A 22397-nucleotide genomic window follows, 5' to 3' on the forward strand; every position below is an offset into this window, starting at 1 on the left:
GGCAATGTGGAGTGGTAGCTGACCCACCCGGGATGTCGGTACCACCACCCACAGAGAAGGGGAAAAATAACCCAAGGTAGACAGTGGTGTGTGTATACAGTAGGTGCAGGTGCAAACGGAGGAGACAGAGTCCCTTGCGTTTCGTATAAAAAAAGAACAGTTTACTGTAAAAGGAGAGGAATTACCAGAGGAGCCCTGCCCAATGTAAATCCTGTACTCTGCCAGAATTGTAGTAAGTAGACAAGTGACACTCGTACTCATGTTTAGACTAAGTCTGACCGCATTCTGCCTCCTAGTATGATAGAACCTGTCCTAGGTGGATAGCACAAACCCCAGGCCGGATGATCTTAACCGCGGGTGAATTCGGATGCGGGTGCATCCATGTGCGCCCGCATCCGAATTCCCTGCTGCTCACAATGGAGCGTGCGGCAGCAGTTTTCTGACATGTCAGTTTCTTGTGGCGCCGCTAGGGATCCCAAACGGAGTGTATACTATGTGTATACACTCCGGCTGGGATTCTATGCTTTCACATACAACGTATGTGCTGTCTAAATCATGGCTGTTGTTGCAACGGCCATGATTTATACAACACATACTTTCTGTGAACATAGCCTAAGGCTGGGTTCACACTATGTTTTTAAAATCTGTTTTTTTCAACCGTTTTTGCAAAAAACAGATGAAAAAACAGATGGAAAAATGGATGCATTTGTGTGCATCCATTTCGATCTGTTTTTTTTTCATTGACCTCCATTATATAAAAAAAATCATATAAAAAAGCATCCTTTTTTTAACGTACACAAAAATGTGGTCTACTATGTTTTTGTGTATGTTAAAAAAATGCATGCATTTTGAACTTTTTTTTTTTAATAATGGAAGTAAAAAAAACTCATTAAAAAAAATTGTAAAAACACAGTGTGAACCCAGCCTTACACAAGCATAAAGACAACTTCACCAAAATCCAAGAAAGTGCATACTGTACTCATTCGAGCATTGTGAGCTACAATCACATGACACAGTGTATGGTGGAGATTACCAGGATAAGTCTCCCTGAGCTGAATTCCTCTTAGTATGAGAAGTTTTCGTCTATGTGTTCTCCGACACTTCGTGCAGATGCTGTCCCTCATATTATTTTTACCCTCTGACAACTTAACCACCCTGAGAATAATGGGTATGCAGCTGTGGTGACCCGGAGGTTGCTAGGTGGATCTTGCAAGGGCAGGAGTTGGCGTACTGCTAAGCGCTTGTCACAGCCTCCCGGGTCCGAAACACACGCTCTTTAAAGATGAGGGTGTAGTCCCTGTAGTGCCGACTGACGATGTAGGATAGGATAGGATAACATAACCACTTGAATACTTTACTGAACAGTTCTTAAAGCGACATTACACAGTAACCTTTGCCCAGGTTTAGACACAGTGGTTTGTTTTGGAGTATACTTAAAGATAGCTTTGGAATAGGAGATACTTGAGTTACAAGAGTCTCTTTAGTAGGTGTAGGTAGGAAGACTTATAGAGTGATAGGGGGCTCCCAGGGGGACCTCTCTAGGCAGTACAGTCAGGGTGGCCTTAAGACTTAATAAAATAGTACTTGTACTCATGGTTTGGAGAATACCGCCTCATGCCAGAAGAGATCACGGAGTGCCAGATCCAGGAATACAGGCCCCGGGCTTGTACAACCGAGGCAGAGCTAATCCCTTGAGATTACCCAAGGAGATCAAGCAGTAGTCAGCAGAGTACTTCGGCTTTAGCTGCATCTTAAAGTGGATGTATCATGTGGTAATACAATTTTTTTTTTTACATTACCGTGTGTGCACAGGCGCAGTGATCCAGTGGCGCAGTCAATTTTGAAAAATGCCTCCCGGGTCCTACTCAAAGTGCGTAAATATATGATACAATATTCCCCAATGGACTTTCAATGTGCTGGCTTTTTTATACATAGGTATAGCCTTTGAAATACTGGCATCTTGTGGCCAAAAGTGATTACTACAGTTCTGAGAAAAACAATACAGGGGACTTAGAAACCTCCGACTGACTACGTACAGATACCTAGCAGTGACACATTTGTTTCTGTACACTGCACAGCACTATACGTTTTCCTCTGTGTAGCCATGTCCATTCACTGCGTTCACTCATTGTATAGGGAAAATTCATAAGGAGATTCAGCGTTACACAAATGCTTCCATCCCTTCATTACCTGGATACGTGAGTATCCAAGAGATGAAGGACTATAAATCTATTTCATATCTATGGTAATAGTAAATAATACAACAGAAAAATATATTTTTTTTGCACATTTATTCTTCTGTACATCACAATACACAGTAAGTACATGCCTGGGACTTTATTTGTATGTATATATATATATATATATATATATATATATATATATATATATTGGCAGTGTTATGCTGTAGATTAATCAAGTTAATATAATTCTGGTCCTATACACTGAGATGCCTGCATAGGAACATCAGTGTTATCGTCATCCACACATTAGTTTTACAAAACAGCAAAAATAAAATAAAAATCCATCTCTTTTACGACTAAGACATAATAAAGTTTTAATTGGGAGATTAGAGATTATAAAAATTGCAATATCTTAAAAGGGGGGGGGGGGGTCACTGGTGTAGGTGCACATGACCGCTTACTCAATGTCTTCTGTATTGGTCCCATTATAGGTGGCAATGTAATCTGGGCGGTCATATTGACAGATTTACTTTGAACTACTGATACCTTTATGTTATGGTCCTCTCCTTATTTTTGGCCTCTGCAGGTGTTGCTGTATGTGGAGACTACTGTGAATCTTTATTTTTATAATGGCCATATGAGCAATAGTCTAATAAATGCAAGAAAGCACATGGTATATGGACTGTAGAGTAGAAAGAAGCAATGCTACATTGGATCCAATCATAGATGGGATGAGGTGGCTAAAAATAATTTTTGAAACCAGCACCACCCTTAGGTCATGTCTGGTATTGCAGGTCATGTCATAGGTCATATCTGGTATTGCAGGTAATTGTTATTTTCTTGAATAGGAGCTGCAATACCAGACACAGGGATGCTTTAATTCATGTCCAGATTTCTACCGAGATTCATGTTTGTCTATTTTCTTATTTGTAAGTAATCTTACCACGTAAGACCAGTGTTAGGTGTTAGTCCCAAAAATGGGGCCCACCCTCCCCTATCACCTTCTGTATCCATTACTAAATGGAATAAGCACGCTCCATTCAATAGGTGCATGGGTCTGAGTTAGTCCTGTTCCACCTTACCCCATGGGCTCATCCAGTATAGGGTATGGTCCTAAAGACTGCATTAATATTATATCCCTCATAGGGGCCCATATATTGTAACATAGTCTATATACTACATACTGCAAGATCACATAATCCCCAAAGACCTTTCACCAAATAAACACAATGGGTTACAAACTGGACAGTAGAGTGTAGAATGGAGAACAGAATCCCCTTATCATTGGCCTAAGTAAATCTGATGGTGCCCCCCTTGTTTGTTTGCCAATAAAAATAACTAGTCTATATGTACACGTTATGTTATATACATTCATACCAACATTAAAGAGGTTATCCAGGATTAGATAAAAACATGGCCGCTTTCTTCCAGAACCCGACCACTCTTGTGTGTGGTAGTGCGGCTCAGTTCCTCTGAAGGGATCAGAGTTGGGTTGTAATACCACACACAATCTGAGGACAGTTGTGATGCTATTTTTGGAAGAAAGCAGCTATGTTGTACTATTTCAGAATACCCCTTTAAGTTTCCATAACCAGGAGACTTAAGCTTGGCCCCAGGAATGACACAAAACTCTCAGTTTTGGGTAGAGATTGGGACACCCCAAAAATCTTCTCAGTCATTCTCATCTTCCACCCTGTTCTATAAAAGTGAGCAGGGTTTGGAGGTTTAGGTTATACCTCCATAAACATTGATGATGTCTAACCGTGGTCTCCTACTCATTAGGGCTAGGCCTGAGGACCCCCACGGGGCCTATCTGACTGGAGGACCCTTTTAACCATATCCACCTTCACTCCATCAAGTTTCCAGGAACATCATGTAAACTGGTGCAAAAACTCCCGACAATATATAGTTTATTGTTTTTACCAAATGTTTTAGAATTCTCACGGAATTATCACTATAACAATGGCTTTAAATAGACAATAAAATATCTGGTAGAAGTCAGTCTTCTGTTTAACAAGTAAGACGTTATATATCTATAGAAAAATAATATTCAGATTATAAAGTTCTACAAAGCACGTCAGACAATTCATCTAATGCTAATACTGATACTTTGTAGAAGAACTTGCACCATAACAAATACGGGGATGGGGGAGGTGAGGGGGTGACAACCTTTAGAAAATGTCGAGTCTTGTATCTAAATGTGATGTTCCCCTTTAATTATGGCTTGTCCGGAGCCACCCTGGGGTCAGTTCATGGTTTTAATGGTCATCGTTTTTAGTCAATTATTAATTGTTGAGGTTTTATAGCTCTATTGGGGTTGCCCAGAATTAGAAAAAGGGAATATTTTTTTCCACTCAAAACAGCACCACTTTTGTCGATGGGCTAAGGGTGCGATATCCTTCATGACAGAGCTTGTGATGGATGGAATATGGAAGAAGGGGAAGCAGATCTATCATTATTGATTGGGGTTAGAAATTGTCTTCTAAAAATCTGAATCTTCATTTCATTCCATTGGAATGTTGTTATGTTGAGTTAGGGGAGGGGTAGTGGGGCAAGATATGGAAGCAATAGGGTTGATTGCCGATTCCACAAATGGCTGGGTAATAGGAGTGGTGATGTTAGGTAAAAAAAAAACTGTTAATTTCTCTAATCCTGGACAACCATTTGAAGGGTGAGCTCCGTTTTCTTACATTCAAGAAGGTGCTTATGCTATATTAGTATAACTGGAGATGGGAGGTCTCCTTGTTCATCCAGTATATATACGTATTATAGCCACACAAGTGGACCTACTGAATTCTTCTTCTTATAAGTCTTCTTAGGTTGCCCTTGTGTATTCTGTGCCTTGTTGTTCAGGGAAAGACAGTATGGACATGTTTTTGGCAGTGTTACTAGTGTCTAAATGTAGGTTGACCAACAATGGTGACCACATGGACAACTCAGTCGTATTACTCAACATTACTGTCTACATAATTGACCAAATGTTTTCTTATTGGGTCAGAAGATACATCCTTCATAGTTGGAAAGAATTTTTAAAGACACCGCTTCATCTCCTTCGAAAATCAAGATTCGCTTCCAACAAATACAAAAGGGTAAGGATTGAGGGGATCACCATGATAGAAATAAGATAAGGGAAGGAGTAGGAATGGAGGAGCGCTTGACACAAGGGGAGTTGAGTTTCTTAGGGTAAAACCCAGGAGGTAATAATAGTGTCCATACATATTGTCTGGCACCAGGAATGTCTAGGGATAGGTCGTGTAGGCAGGAGGACTTCTAGTAGACCCAGCTGACGGGTACCCACTGGGGTTCTGTACGCAGTTTCTCCAGGGCTATTTGAAGTTCTTGAAATGTTTCATCCAGATCACAGTTGACCAGACTGAGATCAAAGTAATGGCCATATGCCTGCTGAAGCCGTTCACTCTCTTCTATGATGCGCAGGAGTTCACCGTCCTGTAGGGAGAAGGGTGGGTATATAAAATGTATACTATGGAGAGAAACCTTTTTTTAATTTTGCACTTGTGTCCCCATGATAAGGGGCCTTCAATTATAGGCAAGGAGTGTTGCTAGAAATTTTCCTTTGGCCAATAATTGGCCTGTGTAAAAGAAAATGTCCAATGAAATAGGTCACTTTTTGCCACACATGTCTCTATGTAGACCGGATGTGTGGCCGACAGCAACATATTTAAATGGCCACGCGATCGATACAGTGATTCATTTGGCCGGGCAGCAGGATTGATTGTGCCTTCTGAAGGCATTGCAAACGAGCACCGATCTCACAGATCAGTGCTCGCTTGCTTCCGTAGACAGCACCATATCAGGCCATGTAGAAGGACCTTTACACGGACAAGGACAATCGACTTTTTAGCAAGTAATCAGATTTGATCTTTCAGGTCCATTATCTCAATGATGACACTAAACTTCCACAGCACAATCTACGTCAACCATAAAAATGGTCACAGGGCTTTACTATTCATAGAGGTAGGCTGGTGATTTCATCCATTGTGCACAACAATATATCAAGATATAATAATGCCACTTACTGATAGCTGCTTAGCTGTCATGCCCGCCTCCACTGCAGCCAGATTATTGGATTTAAGGGTTTCGTAATCTGGAGCCCCAATAAAAACCACATATGGTACAAACTCAGCCGTTCTCAGAACTTTCACCGCCTGTAAAGAAATACAGATATGGAGAGATGAGATAAGACAGATAGATGTGTTGGACAGATTAAGCCCCCCCCCCGCCCCCAACTACTGCTATTCATTTATGATGCCTCCTAGTGGTTCTTTTGTAACATGGTTGGTCTCTTTCAGTAGTAAGCTGCTCTCCACGGAGATAGAAAGCCCTAAAATCTGCAAGGCCCATGCTCAGTCCACCGATCAGCTCTTGAGTTTTAGAGAGATCCCGAGACGTAATAGACCTCAGCCCAACAAATATTGCCTGTAACTCAGTCTACATATATTTGTCAAGCATTATTCATAAAGATTGCCAGTGGTCGAGAGGACCACATATGTCTTCAAAGTCATCAAGGGAAGATGAAAATTGGTCTACACTTTATTCCAGCACCTGTTAGGTCTTCACACTGGGCCTGGTCAATAAAGTGGCTGAAGTGGCATTGTAGAGCATCTGTGTGTCAGAATTATCTGGCAGGAGCCAACTGGTGTGTGACAAGACTATGGCACCCCAGAGCCCAGCCTACCAGTGGCATTCTGAGTTGTCCAGCTGGGCAATAGATAGAAAGATAGATAGATAGATAGATAGATAGATAGATAGATAGATAGATAGATAAATAGATAGGAGATAGATAAATAGATAGATAGTCTGTCTATTACTATACTATGTGACTTCATTGCCTCCTTACCTGGGGGTTTACATCCAGCACGCACATTTTTCCCGATGCCACCACTTCCTGTATGGAGCTGATCTTTGTACCATACAGATTGCCCTCATACTCTCCATGCTCTAGATACCGTCCGGCCTTTATGTCCTGCTCCATTTCCGTACGGGACACAAAGGAATAAGACTGACCATCCCACTCTCCTTCTTTCCTCTTTCTAGACGTGTCTGTAGAGGTGTCAGGAAAGAGAAGATACAAAACATTTTTAGCATTTTATTTTTGCAGTTTGGTTTTGGAGAGCCAGAGGGTGACAACAACATTTCTGCACTTTTATACATTCTATAGGGTAAAGTCACACTATGGACCAAGGGATGGGCATGTTGGTACAGATTAATAGGCACCGATTTCCAATTATATCTTCTATATAGGATTACCAGTACTAATGGACATGAATACAGGAGGACCTGGGTATAACTCAAAAGATGGGGGACCTGAGGAAGTCATTTGTATTTGTATTCTTTATAATTGTTGGGCCATATATACAGTGAATGTTTCATATTGTATATCGAGTCATTTGTCTCTGGGCGCTGTTTTGTATGAGAACAAAACTCAAATTTCTCAGCACCAGATTCTGGTCAGAGAAGGTTCAGTCATGGTAGCCATAAACTCACAAGGTGTGGTGGTGCCATATCTTAATGAGTCCGAGGTTAGTAGCTTGTTCTTCAGGCTTCTCCTTCCCACTCCCTGTGCTCCAATCAGAATGAGGGTCTTTCTTCGAAAGGGGGGCATCTTTGCCACCTCTTCATATATGAGAAGTTCATGGCGGTCAAACTCTGTAGAGAAGAAAAATATTAGGGTTACTAATGCAGGAAAACTTCACTGATATCTAAAGGAACGTTTGGCACGGTCAGCCACTCGTATGTCCTCTATGGGAGGGGTTAACTATAGCCATATAGCTCTGGAGCTATAGCCATACAGCTCTGGTGGTGGCGGCTTATCAACCCCAGAACAAAAAGGCTTAGGCAGCAGAAATTCATCATACCTGACAATTTTATCTTCACCAACAGTCAGGAAGCCCCCATACACTATATACTGACCACTGAACCCTTCAGTTGGGGTGGGTTCGGCTGACTTCAGTATAATGTGTATGGGCACCTTGAGTTTTTTCACATCTTTCCCCACAATGGGAACCCAGTGTGTCCATGCTTTACTGATTGAATAACCAATTTCAATATAAATTGTGTAATGCTTTTTTTCTCCATGTGGTGGCGCTGCAGGATAATAGAACACGTGTCCTATACTTTACAGCTGATCACCTATTGTTTGGCAGCCATGTAATGATGTAATCATTTTAATAACTAAGACATTGAACTTTTAGAACAACATTTTACCTGCGTTTTTGGTGGTCACGTACATGATCCTCTTCTTTTTCTTCCCTCCCATACTCCCGCATAGGGCACCTAGGAAACATTTTTACATGAAGCAAACTTCCATGAGAAGGAGGATCGGACCTTCTGTTTTCTTAAACTGTGCCACTATTGTTATTTATACAACCCACTGGAATTAAAGTGACACTCCAAAACAAGTAATTGGCTACTCACTGGAGTTTGGGCCTAGCTCACCATCTCTTTTAACAAATGCTTTTCTCTTCTCCTCCAGTAACTGGCTAGGAATGAGTCCAGCGGATCCTCCCTTCACTAAGCATGCCTGAGAGAGAGGGAGAAAGGTGGGAATTACAGGTAGGTTCACACTACAGAATCCGTGTGGATAAGTTCCGGCAGATTCTGTCGGTCATTCCTGTTCGCGGCGGTGCGCCTCTCCGGCCGTCCCATAGACACCATTCTGGCTTTCCGTCAAAAGAACTGATATGTAAATTATTTCGGCGGACAGCGGAATCGGCCCGTCCATAGAATGGTGTCTATGGAGCCGGTGGAGAGGCTCACTACCGCGAACAGGAACGAGTAACGGAATCCGACAGGACTTATCCGCGCGGATTCCGTAGTGTGAACCAACCCTAAAACTGGATAAGGAATAAGGAAGTATGGTCCTTATGTGTTAACTTGCAGGACTACACCTACTGAAAGAGTTAAAGGGGTTGTCTTATTTAGAAAAGCCAAATACACTATAAGCTGCAGTTCCAAAGAGTTTTTCTTGCTATGGACCAGTCTATGTATTACATGCACAGCTCATTGATTTTAGTAGAAATTGTGAAATACTTCTTTCCTCCTATGGGGTGCTGCAGGGTAATTAAACACCTGCTGTGAGTTCCCCAAAGATACAGGCAATCAAAGGGAGTTTTAACACCAAAACTTTGTAATCAACTTGTCCTAAAGTAGACAATCCTTTTAAGATGAGCAAGAATACAATATCAAAGGGAATGACAGGTGACAACCCTTTACCACCTGCCAAGATTATTTGTGTAAGCATGCAAGTACTGCCTTCTATTAACCTTCGGCCCCCAGCTGTTGCAAAACTACAATTCCCATCATGCCTTGACACCCAAAGACAAAGCTCTGACTATCCAGGCATAATGGTAATTGTAGTTTTGCAACAGCCGGAGGGCTGAAGCTTTCCCATCCCTGCCTTAAAGGCTTTACGGGCTAAAATATATGGTTAAATAATTCTCACCTGCCACCAGTTGGGGTCCTCCTGGTTGACAATCTGCAGAAGGTCTCCTGCTCGGAAAGCCAACCCTGCTTCTTTACATGGGATCAGACTGTCATTGGATGGTTCATAGCTAAAGTGGCATTTCACAAATACCTAAAAAACATCAAAACTTTATTATTCTCTAACACCCATACTGAGAAAACACTTAATTATCTAATTTTGAAGAGAACTATACTGTAATACCAGACACAGCCCACAGGCATGGGGGGCACAATATAATAAATTATCTAATTTATCTTTTTTATCTTAGAAAGCCGGAGATTTCCCTCTACTTCCTGAGGACAGACCAGTGAACTCCAACCAATGCCTGGACCCATCATCTATCAATTGACTGTTGTCTTATCTGACACTAGTTCATGATAAGATAAGTGTTTACAAAAAGAGTTTTCGCAAAGTGGACATCTCCTTTAAGAAAAGCACAAATAAAATACTTTAGCCATCAGTATTAGGGTATGTGCGCACTCCAGAATCCCGACGGAACACCCAGCGCATATTCCGCAGCTCGCATCTGTTCGCAGACGCTGTTGGACGCGCGTATCTCCGCTGCTTCCATAGGCTTTATTCTACGGTTTGCCAGATTCTGCCTATCGCCCGAAGAATGAACCATTCTTCAGGCTAACGGCGGAATCTGGCAAACCATAGAATGAAGTCTATAGGAGCAGCGGAGATGTTCGTGAAACCAAGCCCTACAAACCAAGTCAAATCTAACTTAAAAAGAAGATGAGGGCACTCAACCATAAGTTGCAAAATCTTTCATTTATTCAAACATGGTGCAGTTAAAATATCCATGGAGTATCTCTCATGTGGACAGACGCCATACCGCTTCACAGCGTAGACATGATGGCCATTTCAGGCGCATGCGTGCTTCATCGGATCCGATGAAGCACGCATGCGCGTGAAATGGCCATCATGTCTACGCTGTGAAGCGGTATGGCGTCTGTCCACATGAGAGATACTCCATGGATATTTTAACTGCACCATGTTTAAATAAATGAAAGATTTTGCAACTTATGGGTGAGTGCCCTCATCTTCTTTCTAATATTGGACTGTTTGTAAATCTGTTTATATGAGAGGAGCACCCTTTAGCAAATCTCACAAGTCCACATGATTTGCCAGCTGAGACGTTTAAGCCAGTATTAAGGTGAACTCTTCTACTAACCTGTCAAATCTAACTTACCTTAACCCAACTCACTAAGAAACCCAAGTACACAGATACTCTCCTATATTTCTATATATCTCCCCAGGTCAAGTTATCTGTGTTGCCCCCAAGAAGAAACATTATTTTTGCACCTTATTGCCATTTTTCTGTATTGCACTGAAATTTAGTAAACTGTTTAACTTGGACTCTGTGGTTACTCCATCCTCATACCTGCACCTGTTCTACCTTCAAAATCATGTATCAGTGTACCCGGGGGTTGGCATACCACTCCTGGCCACCATGACACGTGCCTATTCGGTATACCCAACACATAGCCCACTGCTAATTCTAAAACCTAGCAACCCCAGGTTACTGCAACAGTGTTTGGTTAACGTTTTTTGCTGTAATGCCCCTTTAAGCCTAGAAACTTTAATTTGAATAATGCTGACCTGCACTATTAAAACAGATCATAAGCAAGAGCGGCACTATTTCTAAAAAAAAAGGACCTTTCTCTCTTGTAACCTCTCTTATGTAGTATTAGAACCAGTCCCTCCTCTTTGGTACCTGCCGTAGAGGGTGTTGCTCTTGGTAGCTTGGCAGTATTTTCAGGACCACGCTCCCGCTGGCTTCCCGAAGCATTTCCTGCAGAGCCTGTGGGTCACTTCCCACTTCCCGACCATTCACCTCCCTGATGACGTCTCCCACATGGAGAAGACCTTGTTGGTCAATCACGCCACCATGCAGAATCCTGGCAATCACCAGTTCGCCCCCCTCTACACGGAAAGTCACTCCCTAGTTGACAGAAGACGAGAAGAAAAGTGACGACACATGGACACAAGTGCGAGTTCTGGTGATGGTAGGCTTGACTTACCAAATGTTCTCCAGCATTCTTTCTTACTCCCACCATACGCACTGCATCTGGGGGCACTGGTTGGTTGCTCAGAGTAGGGTCCATGAGAGGACTGGGAGGAGGGGTCTCATAATTTTTGGATGCCACAGAATCATGAGTCTGTAAGAGAGACTGAAGGAGACGGAAAATAGAAACAAAGTAAATGATGATATCACTGGTTAACGTCTTCATGGTTTGATCTTTCATGGACTTTTATTGATTTATTGGAGCATCTGGGCCCTCACCTTAGTAAATGGACCACTGATTTACACAATTGCATGCATTCTGAAATACTCAGGGAAGCAGTGATTATATAGCAAGTAAGCTACAGGCAAGTAAGGAAAAACGATACTACCTGGAAATGAGGTTCTTGTAGGATCTTCTGCAACTCAACTGCTGCTCCACTTGGGTCTCTTACCCCAGCCATGTCCTGCAGAATCTCCTGCACCAGCTGCAGGTTGTTCTCCCTCACCGCTTCCAACCTGGTCTCCTCCATCCGTTCATGAGCCTGTGGTAAATATAGAACATGCTAACAAGAATGTTTCCGTCCAACAGTGGCAAAAAAGCAACAATGTTAGAAAGTTGTGTGTGGTTTGTTCAAAGAAAAGAATTACCATAGGACTCTCCATGATCCCTTTAAGGAAGATTAGGTCCAGATCAGAGGATGGAGGGAGATCAAATGTCTGCATGACTTGCTGCATGGCTGTAAGAAAGAGAGAAGATCTTGTCTGTATTCTCCAGAGAGACTACTGAGAACAACCTTAAAGTGACACAACATAAGTATTGGCAGCACTGATTGGAACATTACATTGCCCTACAGAATATGTATGACATTGGAACAGGAATTACAGAATCCTACAGTTCCCCTTTCTATGCAGAACGCAGATCAGGACTCCATATATACAAAACTACAGAGACCCCAAGAGAGACCCTTCATTAACACAGATCCAAGACCACAGACCCCAAAGCAGATTCTCTATCTATACAAACTCCAGACCAGACCCTTCATTTGTACAGACCCTAGACCATATTAACCCCTTTATCTATACACATCCCAGACCAGATTAATCCCCTTATCTATACAGAACCTAAATCAGAACCCCATTTATAAAAACTCTAGACCGCCCCCCCAGACTAGAACCCTAATCAACACAAATCACAGACTAGATCCCCTCCTCCACATACCCCAGAGCAGACTCTCCTATACAGACCACAGACCAGATTCATCCCTTTATCTATACAGACCCTAGACCAGACCCTCATCTATACAGACTGCAGACCAGACCCTTAATCTTTTTAGACCCCAGACCAGATCAACCACCTTATCTATACAGACCCTAGACCAGACCCTTCATCTATACAGAACCCAGACCAAATCCTGCTATCTGTACAGACCCTAGACCAGACCCCCCATCTAATGCTGGCCCAAGACAACATCTCTCATCCAGACCAGACCCTTCATTTTTATAGACCCCCATATATATATATATATATATATACCCCATACCAGACTATTAGAGACGAGCGAACCGGGTTCGGTTTCGAGTCGATCTGAACCCGAACGTTCGGTATTTGATTATCTGGGGCTGCTGAACTTGGATAAAGCTCTAAGGTTGTCTGGAAAACATGGATACAGCCAATGAATATATCCATGTTTTCCACATAGCCTTAGGGCTTTATCCAACTTCAGCTGCCACCGCTAATCAAGTGCCGAAAGTTCGGGTTCGGATCGACTCGAGCATGCTCCAGGTTCGCTCATCTCTACAGACTATCCATTTACACAGACCACAGATAAGACAATCCACTATACAGACCACTGATCAGACCCCCTAACTATACAGACCCTAGACTCTATCTATGCATTAAGTCTATAAATGGCTGAGAAGGTCTATACTGCCCTTAGTGACCATAAAATATGAAATACATCTATCAAACATCTATGTGAACCCTATAGATTGTGGACTAAGAAAGAGAAGAATCTTAAGATAAAACATAAACTTCAATAAGAAATACATATAAAGTAACTAGTTTGTTCTTGGAGAATTCTGTTTTTTTTTTATCAGGATGGGATTGTGGAGGTTATGATGTGGATGAAGAAGATGATGATGATGATGTCATCAGGTCATGTTGAGAAGTTACCTTCCTTTGGTGAACTAGATTCTTCCATAGAGTCCATGAACCACACCAACTAGAGCTGGACCTCTGGTTATAGTGTCTCGTTCTACCAAGCTTCTCTTCTACAGTGTCTTGGCTGCTCCCTCCCTACTCTACTCCTGTTCTATCTCGCCTTGCCTCTGCTCCATCCCTTCTCTCCGTGTCACCTCCACATCAGTCTGACCGAATTAGGTTCAGATGCCGCAGCTGACAAGAGCATCATCATGACCCCAAGACATGGGCAGTGGCGTCCATGGAAACCATTTCATCCTTATACAACATTTCTATACACACACAGGGTTAATAACTAATAGAATGACTTAACCAGTAGAAACGCAACAGAAGCCACGCAACATAGTGGTTGGCCCGGGCCAAAAGGTGCAAATACTATGGGCAGGATAGGAGGGGGCAACCAGGTGGGTTTTCTGCATGATTATTTGCAAATCCCACCGCCTGCTATTGTAGTGCTGTAAGACCCCTTTAAGGCTTGGCGCTTTGAAAATCACTCTCTAGTTTCCATAGTAACTGGAGGATTACACAGGATGGGTACCAGCCTGGATGCTGCGATGGTTAACCCCTTCTCTGCCTGAGCACAATAGACTCTCCAGTTATATCATTAGATCCTGTCACCATCCGCACTGTAGTATCAGCATTGCTATACATGGCTGCTCCTACTATACCAGGGAAGCTGTGTACGAAATATACGGGGAGGATAGATCCATCTGCATCTGCTCAGCTATAGGATGCGAATCATATAGTAAATGTGGGACATAGTAAGAGTTTACTATAGTATGTGTGTAATATAGTAAGTGAGAAAATGCAACAATTATATAGGGCAAATGTATTCATGTATGAAAGGGTCTATCCCCGCCTCCTGTGTAAGGCGGCGGGGGGTGGGGGGACGTCATACAGCGAGCCTGCACAAAGTGACATTCACACAGAACACAGCGAGGGGAGACAGGAGATAACTACAGGCTACGGAAATACAGGGAGCCATGAGCAGCGACATGGGGTGAGGGGTGCAAACAGAAGGGGACAAGATAGATGCATGGGTGGGTGGGAGATAGATAGGTAGATAGATAGATAGATAGATAGATAGATAGATAGATAGATAGGAGATAGATAGATAGATAGATAGATAGATAGGAGATTGAAAGATAGATAGCTAGATAGATAGATAGATAGATAGATAGGAGATAGAAAGATAGATAGATAGATAGATAGATAGATAGATAGATAGATAGATAGATAGAAGATAGATAGATAGATAGATCGATAGAAAGACAGATAGATAGATAGATAGATAGATAGATGATAGATAATAGATAAATAGAAAGATAGATAGATAGATAGATAGATAGATAGATAGATAGATAGATAGATAGATAGATAGGAGATAGATAGATAGGAGATAGATAGATAGATAGATAGATAGGTATTGAGATAACTAGGTGACAGATAGATAGATAGATGATAGATAGATAGATAGATAGATAGTTGATAAATAATAGATAGGAGACAGGTAGATGGATAGATAGATAGATAGATAGATAGATAGATAGATAGATAGATAGATAGATAGATAATATAGAACAGTAAGGGAAAGCAATGCTGGGTTCACACACTGTAAAATAAAAACTATAATACAGCAGTAAAATAGGCACAAAAAGCGGCCATTTTAAAAATCAAACAATGCGTTTTATTAGGCTGGGTTCACACTACGTATATTTCAGTCAGTATTGTGGTCCTCATATTGCAACCAAAAACCAGGAGTAGATTAAAAACACAGAAAGGATCTGTTCACACAATGTTGAAATTGAGTGGATGGCCGCCATTTAATGGCAAATATTTGCTGTTATTTTAGAACAACGGCTGTTATATTGAAATAATGGCCGTTATTTACTGTTATATATGGCGGCCATCCACTCAATTTCAACATTGTGTGAACAGATCCTTTCTGTGTTTTTAATCCACTCCTGGTTTTGGTTGCAATATGAGGACCACAATACTGACTGAAATATACGTAGTGTGAACCCAGCCTTAATCTTTTGAGAGCACCAAGGTCCCCTGACCTGTTAGATTGGATCTGATAGACTTCAATAAAAAAAAAAAGAGATGTGAGGCCACCTTTCTTTTTAGCCCTGTTCTCTGCTAGTTCCCCATCTATAGCACATATTTTGTGGTTATACCACCCATGAAAACAGATAAGTGAGACAAGTATACAGTAATATGAGCTTAAGGTTTTAACATCATTATATATAAGAAAAATTCTAAATCAATAACTACTAATCATACAAGTTGTAATTATCGGGGAAACAAATCAATGCATTGGTCAGTTATGTAATTCCTTCCGCATATACCTAGAGGTTGTGATTGGGCCTCCATATTCCTGCCAGTGTCACATGACCTATTTACTTACCTATACCGAGTCAGTGACTTACCAGAGTCAGAGTTGACGGATGGAACAGCGACAGGCATTGAGGACCCGGCAGCTGTGGAAGAGACAGGCCAGATTGTATCTTGGGAGATTATCACAGCAGAGAACTAAGGGGCAACTAGGGGCTCCTGGGGGTAAAGAGAATGATGGACACGGTTAGGGTTTTATTACTTTGGATTAGATAACAATGTAGTTCCAGTAGGTATCATGTTATATTATAGGGCTGAGAATCAGGGGTTGTATGAGAAACAGCACCACTCCTTGCCCAGGTCATATTTAGTATTGCAGGTTACTCCCCATTCTAATACATTAAGCTGAGGTGTAATACATTGACCCTGTAAACTCTATATAGACCTTTGCCTAAACTCATCTTTACAGATCCAAGACCTGACCCCCATCTATATAGAACTTCGCCTAGACCCATCTATACAGATCCTAGACCAGATCTTCCATCTATATAGTCCTTTGCCTAGACCCATCTATACAGATCCTTGACCAGACCTACATCTATAAAGACTCTAGACCAGATCTTCCTATACATACAGATCCTACACCAGATCTTTCTATACATAGAGATCCTACACCAGATCTTCCTATCCATACAGATCCTACACCAGATCTTCCTATACATACAGATCCTAGACCAGATCTTCCTATCCATACAGATCCTAGACCAGATCTTCCTATACATACAGATCCTAGACCAGATCTTCCTATCCATACAGATCCTAGACCAGATCTTCCTATCCATACAGATTCTAGACCAGATCTTCCTATCCATACAGATCCTACACCAGATCTGCCTATACATACAGATCCTAGACCAGATCTTCCTATCCATACAGATCCTAGAACAGATCTTCCTATCTATACAGACTCCAGACCAGATCTTCCTATCCAAACAGATCCTAGACCAGATCTTCCTATCCATACAAATCCTAGACAAGATCTTCCTATCTATACAGACTCTGAACCAGATCTTCCTATCCATACAGATCCTAGACCAGATCTTTCTATCCATACAGATCCTAGACCAGATCTTCCTATCCATACAGATCCTAGACCAGATCTTCTTATCTATACAGACAAAAGTAGATCTGTACAGACCCCACACCTCACCATCTATACACCCTCTCTGACCAGAGGCCACTATGTATACAGACCCCAGACTTGACCCCATATCTATAGACTCAAGACTATACCAGACCTGACATCCATCTATCCAGACCCCAGACCAGACCCAACATTTCCATTTTACAGACATCAGATCAAACCTCCATCTATAAACTTCAGACCAGGACCCCCAGGTATATAAAACCCAGAGCAGACTCCTCCATCAGATATCTTATTTCTACAAAAACCAACAAATCCTACTCTACCCCTACTGGTTGAGCCTTTTGGCATCCCCAAGCTTTACAGTGAACCTTTCATCACCATTATGATGTCTGAATCATGGAGTCATTGAGGTGACACCCCCCTACCACCACCACCATCCACCCCACCATCCTTGATTGAGAAATATGTTCCTAAGCCCAAACACAGAGAGAACCATCAATCATAGCTGGTGGGCCCCAGGGAGAATTCACCAGGAAGGGGATTGCAGGTTCTGTTAAAATTAAGATTTTAACCTAATGTGTGAGTCATCCTGTGGGTGGTAGTACCAGAGGAAATCATTTTTAAGATATCATGAAAGTTTCTGGTCAAAACCAAAAGGGTCATGTTATCTACAGAGCAATGGTCTAGATCAGGAACCTTGAAGAACATAATTTTCTTAGGCCTAAATATCAATAAATATGAAAGGTATAAAGTCCTAATAATAAATGAAACTTGCTGAAACTGACATGACATACAATACAATTATCAGTAGGGATCATGTCTTACTGATGGTTGAGGAAACTACGAGTAAAGCACTATTACTAGTGCTATTGGTTTCCTCTACAGCTTAATACACTCTACATACAGCAAGGCCTGTGGAGTCCTAACTTTAAGCCCTCCAATGTGGCAGAGAAGGTATGTATAGTATAATTTCCAGATATTAGTGGCTTATTGAATAGTACCGATCACGTGCATACTTTTTACCTGTATACCACCTTATAGACATATTCGAGTTATCTAGGTTTTTCCTCCTCAATTGCTAATTTTGTGTTAAAAGCCCCTTTAAGGCTGGAGGTACACAAGGATTTTGGCAGAGGAACTGCACAACAAGGCTGGACATAGATTGTAGATAGTTGGTGGCCAAGGTTCGGAGTAAAGGAATTGGATATTTTGAACTCTAACACAACAGACCAAGATTTTAGCAGAAATGGCAGACTACCTAACATGTAAGATGGCCTTTCCATTATCCACCACCAGCAGATGTCAGGGAAGTTGGGAGGCCGCCATATACATTGGGTGGTCAGCAACAAAATGAACTTTAATGTGTATGGTGGCCTTTCAACTCTCCCATGAGTTGGAAAGGTTGAATGTCCTAGGAATAGATGGTCCGGGGCTGGGATTTCATGCAGTAAAAGAGTTTTCTGGACCAATTGGAGAAAAAACATCTGGCAATGAAATGAGTGATAACAGGAAACAAGAGATTATATTAAACTGTACAGCAATCGCCGTAGATCAGATAGATATCAGGTTTAGCGTCCATTTAACCTCTCAGATTTTATGATGCTTGATAATGGTGAGATTAGTGTGAGCTCGATCGCCTTATAACCCTGGAGATTACCCTGTGTATGATGCTACAATGACTGACAGCAGAAGGGAATGACACTGCCTTTATCAGTAACATCACACAACATGTATGTAACAGGTGATGGCGGAACAACGTAGAGACGGCATTATATATATTTATATGTTCATATTAAATGTAACACCAGCATATGGTTCACATATACTGTATATATGACCACTAGGCCATGTCCAGAAATGGCTGGAAAAATGGACCCAATGCAAAAAATGCTGAAAATACTGTCAAGAAAAACAAGTGAAAATGAGGCTGAAAATAAGGCCCAAAATTATGTGTGTGAACATAACCCTATATACATAGATAAATGGGAACATATAATTATTATAATTATATCTACAGTATGATAGATAGATAGATAGATAGATAGATAATAGATAGATAGATAGATAGATAGATAGATAATAGATAGATAGATAGATAGATAGATAGATAGATAGATAGATAGATAGAAGATAGATAGATAGATAGATAGATAGATAGATAATAGATAGATAGGAGATAGATAGATAATAGATAGAAGATAGATAATAGATAGAAGATAGATAATAGATAGAAGATAGATATTAGATAGAAGATAGATAATAGATAGAAGATAGATATTAGAAAGATAGATAGATAGGAGAGAGATAGATAGGAGATAGATAGATAGATAGATAGATATGCAAAATATACCACATACATATAAAGTATAAGGCTATGTTCACACTACGTATATGTCCAGCCGCATATTTTATGTGGCCGGACATATACGTGTGAAACTCCGGCTGGGGATTTACGTAAGTTGCGGCCGGCAAACGTACAGTCCGCGAACTTACGCATGTAGTCTACTTAAGCTTCCCGAGCGCCGTACGTAGCGATCTGACTGCGGTCTTTTACTTGAATATCTTCGGCTAGCCCCGGACACCCCACAGAACCTTTTGGATCGGCAAATCAAAGTGCAAAAATGAAGAAATCACCACTCCGTACGAGACCGCATGTTACGCTACGGGCGTAAGTTACAGCATTTCAGTCCTGAAACAATGGTCTGGTTAATTTTTTACAGCACCGCATACGATCCGGGCCTAAGGTCTTACGTAGAGTGAACTGTGCAGCCGTAGATCGTATACTTTCCATTGTACGCAAACTACGTAAATCTCTGGCCGCTTATTCATGGAACGCGCTACGGCCGGAAACTTACGTAGTGTGGACATAGCCTAAAAGTAACCACATAAATACATACATATATTATGAAAAATATGCATAATAAAAATAGTCACACATTAATCTGAATGATCATACATATACATACACATGTAAACGCAGGTATACACACATAAACACACAGGGAAACGCTTTCATACACATACACATTCATTCACACTCAAACACAAATTTATTAACATAAATGCATACATGTACACATATATACATACACACATAAATATACAAATGAATGTATAAACATACACGTATATGTTCATGTACATACACACACACACATATATACATGCATACTTATATATACACACATGAATATACATACACATACAAATGCATACATGTACATATACACACTGATATAAGCACATACTCAGGCACACGTTCACATACATGTACAAATACATATACACACATATATAAACAAAACATTAACCACAACACATAGATACACACAAGCTATGTTCCCACAATCCCTTTTTTTTAGCCGTTTGAGGCCAAATGGTTGTTATTTCAGATTAACGTCCGTTATTTTACAAATGACAACTGTTATTATGAGGCCAGTTATTTGGCCTCAAAAGGACACAAAAAAGACATTGTGGGGACCAAGCTATACAGTGACTTGTACGTACAGGAACATATATATTCAGACACGTAATCACGAACATACAGATGTATATGTGTACACAAACGCTGTCCACACATAGACATACACAAACATACAAATAAATACACACAAATATAAGCACAAAAAAAATCGAGGCTCTCATATACACACACACACACACACACACATCCCTTGAAAATGTACACGCCATTGGCACGTCTTCCATATGCTGTACCCACCTCCTCTTGATATAGATGTCAGAATATGGAGGTTTGGGGGTCTCTATGTTGTGGTCTATCTTTGGTATATCTCTTATCACCCAGATGTAGCGCAGCTTAGAATCCGCTGGTTCTTAAAAGGGAAACGCCAGAAACAGTGCGAGTCAATTCCAGGGGGGGGGTATGTAGGGGGTACTGCAACATACAACCGTGGGACAACTCCCATGGTAATTATGATATGGCTTTAGAGTCTATGTAAATGAGCAGGGCTGCTGCACAGGATAATCTGACCATATTGTAATTACTTGGAGCACTCTCATTCCCATGTATTCTGCAAACAATGCAATTTGGCAAGAATCGCCGTAACCACCAGAATAATCCAATTCTGTGCACTCTCCAAGGGCAATGTGAATCATATGAATATTTGCTCTTTTTCATTTGTCCTTCTCTAAGTTATTTCTTAGATTTTCCATAAATTCTGTTTCTGGAAAAGCATAATGACCACCATCACCACCTGACCTAGAGGATTACCTACATGGTGCAAGATTATCTGTGGGTAGTATCACTTCTGTATAGGTTCTATAGTAGATTTCTTCCAGAAACAGTGCCACTCTTGTCCTCAGTTTGTGTGTAGTATTGCAGCTGAGTTCCATTAAAGTAAATGGAGCTTTGTTGTAATACCACACAAGACCTGAGAACAGGTGTGGCGCTGTTTTTAGAAGAAAGCAGCTTTGTTTTTCTAATCCTCAATAAACCCTTAAAACGGATTATCCAAGATTCAATCCAGTGAAACTGAGCTGCAATACCACACATAAACTGAGAACAGGTGCAGCGCTGTTTTTGGAAGTAAACAGCCATGTTTTCTTTTTCTATTCCATGATAATCCATTTAAGGCAAATGAAGCAGACTGAATCAGATGATTGCCAAGAGTGACTGTGGCTTGCTAGACATTCTCCCTACAGTGGCCACTACAGGTGAAATATAGTATGACATGCCAGCCATTTGTTGCCAGCTTGCAGATTGTTACCATGCCAGTGCTATAGGTTAATGGGGTATCCAGGGCAGCGATGCTCTTTACACAGGTGTGTCGGTAAGGTGAAGTAGAGGGTGGGCCTTGAGAGCAACAAGAGGGAGCTGTCAATTAAGGTCATATGCACCATAAAGGAACATGTCTACCCTGGAATTTCGCATTAGGTGGCCCATGGACTTCTATCCCAGATTTATAAGATAACAAGGGGGTTGGGGAATTGACCCAAGGGTCATGGAAGGGTGTACAAGAGGAGAGAATCATCAGGCTTCCCTCCTGGATGAGCACCATAATGGGGACCCCCATTTATCA

General features: G+C 41.3%; 1 protein-coding gene across 4 annotated transcripts; it reads right to left on the reverse strand.

The window, feature by feature from the left end:
* Window positions 1-2397: 2397 nt before the first annotated feature.
* MPP2 (MAGUK p55 scaffold protein 2) lies at window positions 2398-21165 on the reverse strand. 4 transcript variants are annotated; one of them, XM_069953160.1, is made up of 13 exons: window positions 21080-21165; window positions 16307-16430; window positions 12326-12414; window positions 12067-12219; window positions 11694-11843; window positions 11387-11614; window positions 9646-9777; window positions 8640-8724; window positions 8409-8477; window positions 7689-7850; window positions 7042-7244; window positions 6221-6349; window positions 2398-5630 (listed from the first exon to the last, which is right to left on the reverse strand). In XM_069953160.1, exons 2-13 carry the CDS (start codon window positions 16341-16343, stop codon window positions 5454-5456), a joined length of 1614 nt encoding a protein of 537 aa, XP_069809261.1. In that variant the 5' UTR covers window positions 16344-16430; window positions 21080-21165; the 3' UTR covers window positions 2398-5453. The 4 variants fall into 4 exon arrangements, with proteins under 4 accessions (XP_069809261.1, XP_069809258.1, XP_069809259.1 ...); XM_069953157.1 differs by having other exon boundaries at window positions 8619-8724; XM_069953158.1 differs by having other exon boundaries at window positions 8619-8724; window positions 16307-16357; window positions 21080-21159.
* Between the last annotated feature and the right edge of the window lie 1232 nt (window positions 21166-22397).

This window comes from Dendropsophus ebraccatus, chromosome 14 (genome assembly GCF_027789765.1).
Source record: "Dendropsophus ebraccatus isolate aDenEbr1 chromosome 14, aDenEbr1.pat, whole genome shotgun sequence".
NCBI lineage: Eukaryota > Metazoa > Chordata > Amphibia > Anura > Hylidae > Dendropsophus > Dendropsophus ebraccatus.

What these genes read in the sequence shown, in the direction of transcription:
- MPP2 (XM_069953157.1), bottom strand. Translation starts at nt 16,343, where the DNA reads ATGCCTGTCGCTGTTCCATCCGTCAACTCTGACTCTG. An exon ending in CGTGACCACCAAAAACGCAG is followed by an intron (nt 7,851 to 8,408) that starts GTAAAATGTTGT and finishes TCTTCTCTACAG; the next exon opens with AGTTTGACCGCCATGAACTT. An exon ending in TGCTGGATGTAAACCCCCAG is followed by an intron (nt 6,350 to 7,041) that starts GTAAGGAGGCAA and finishes ATTTCTTTACAG; the next exon opens with GCGGTGAAAGTTCTGAGAAC.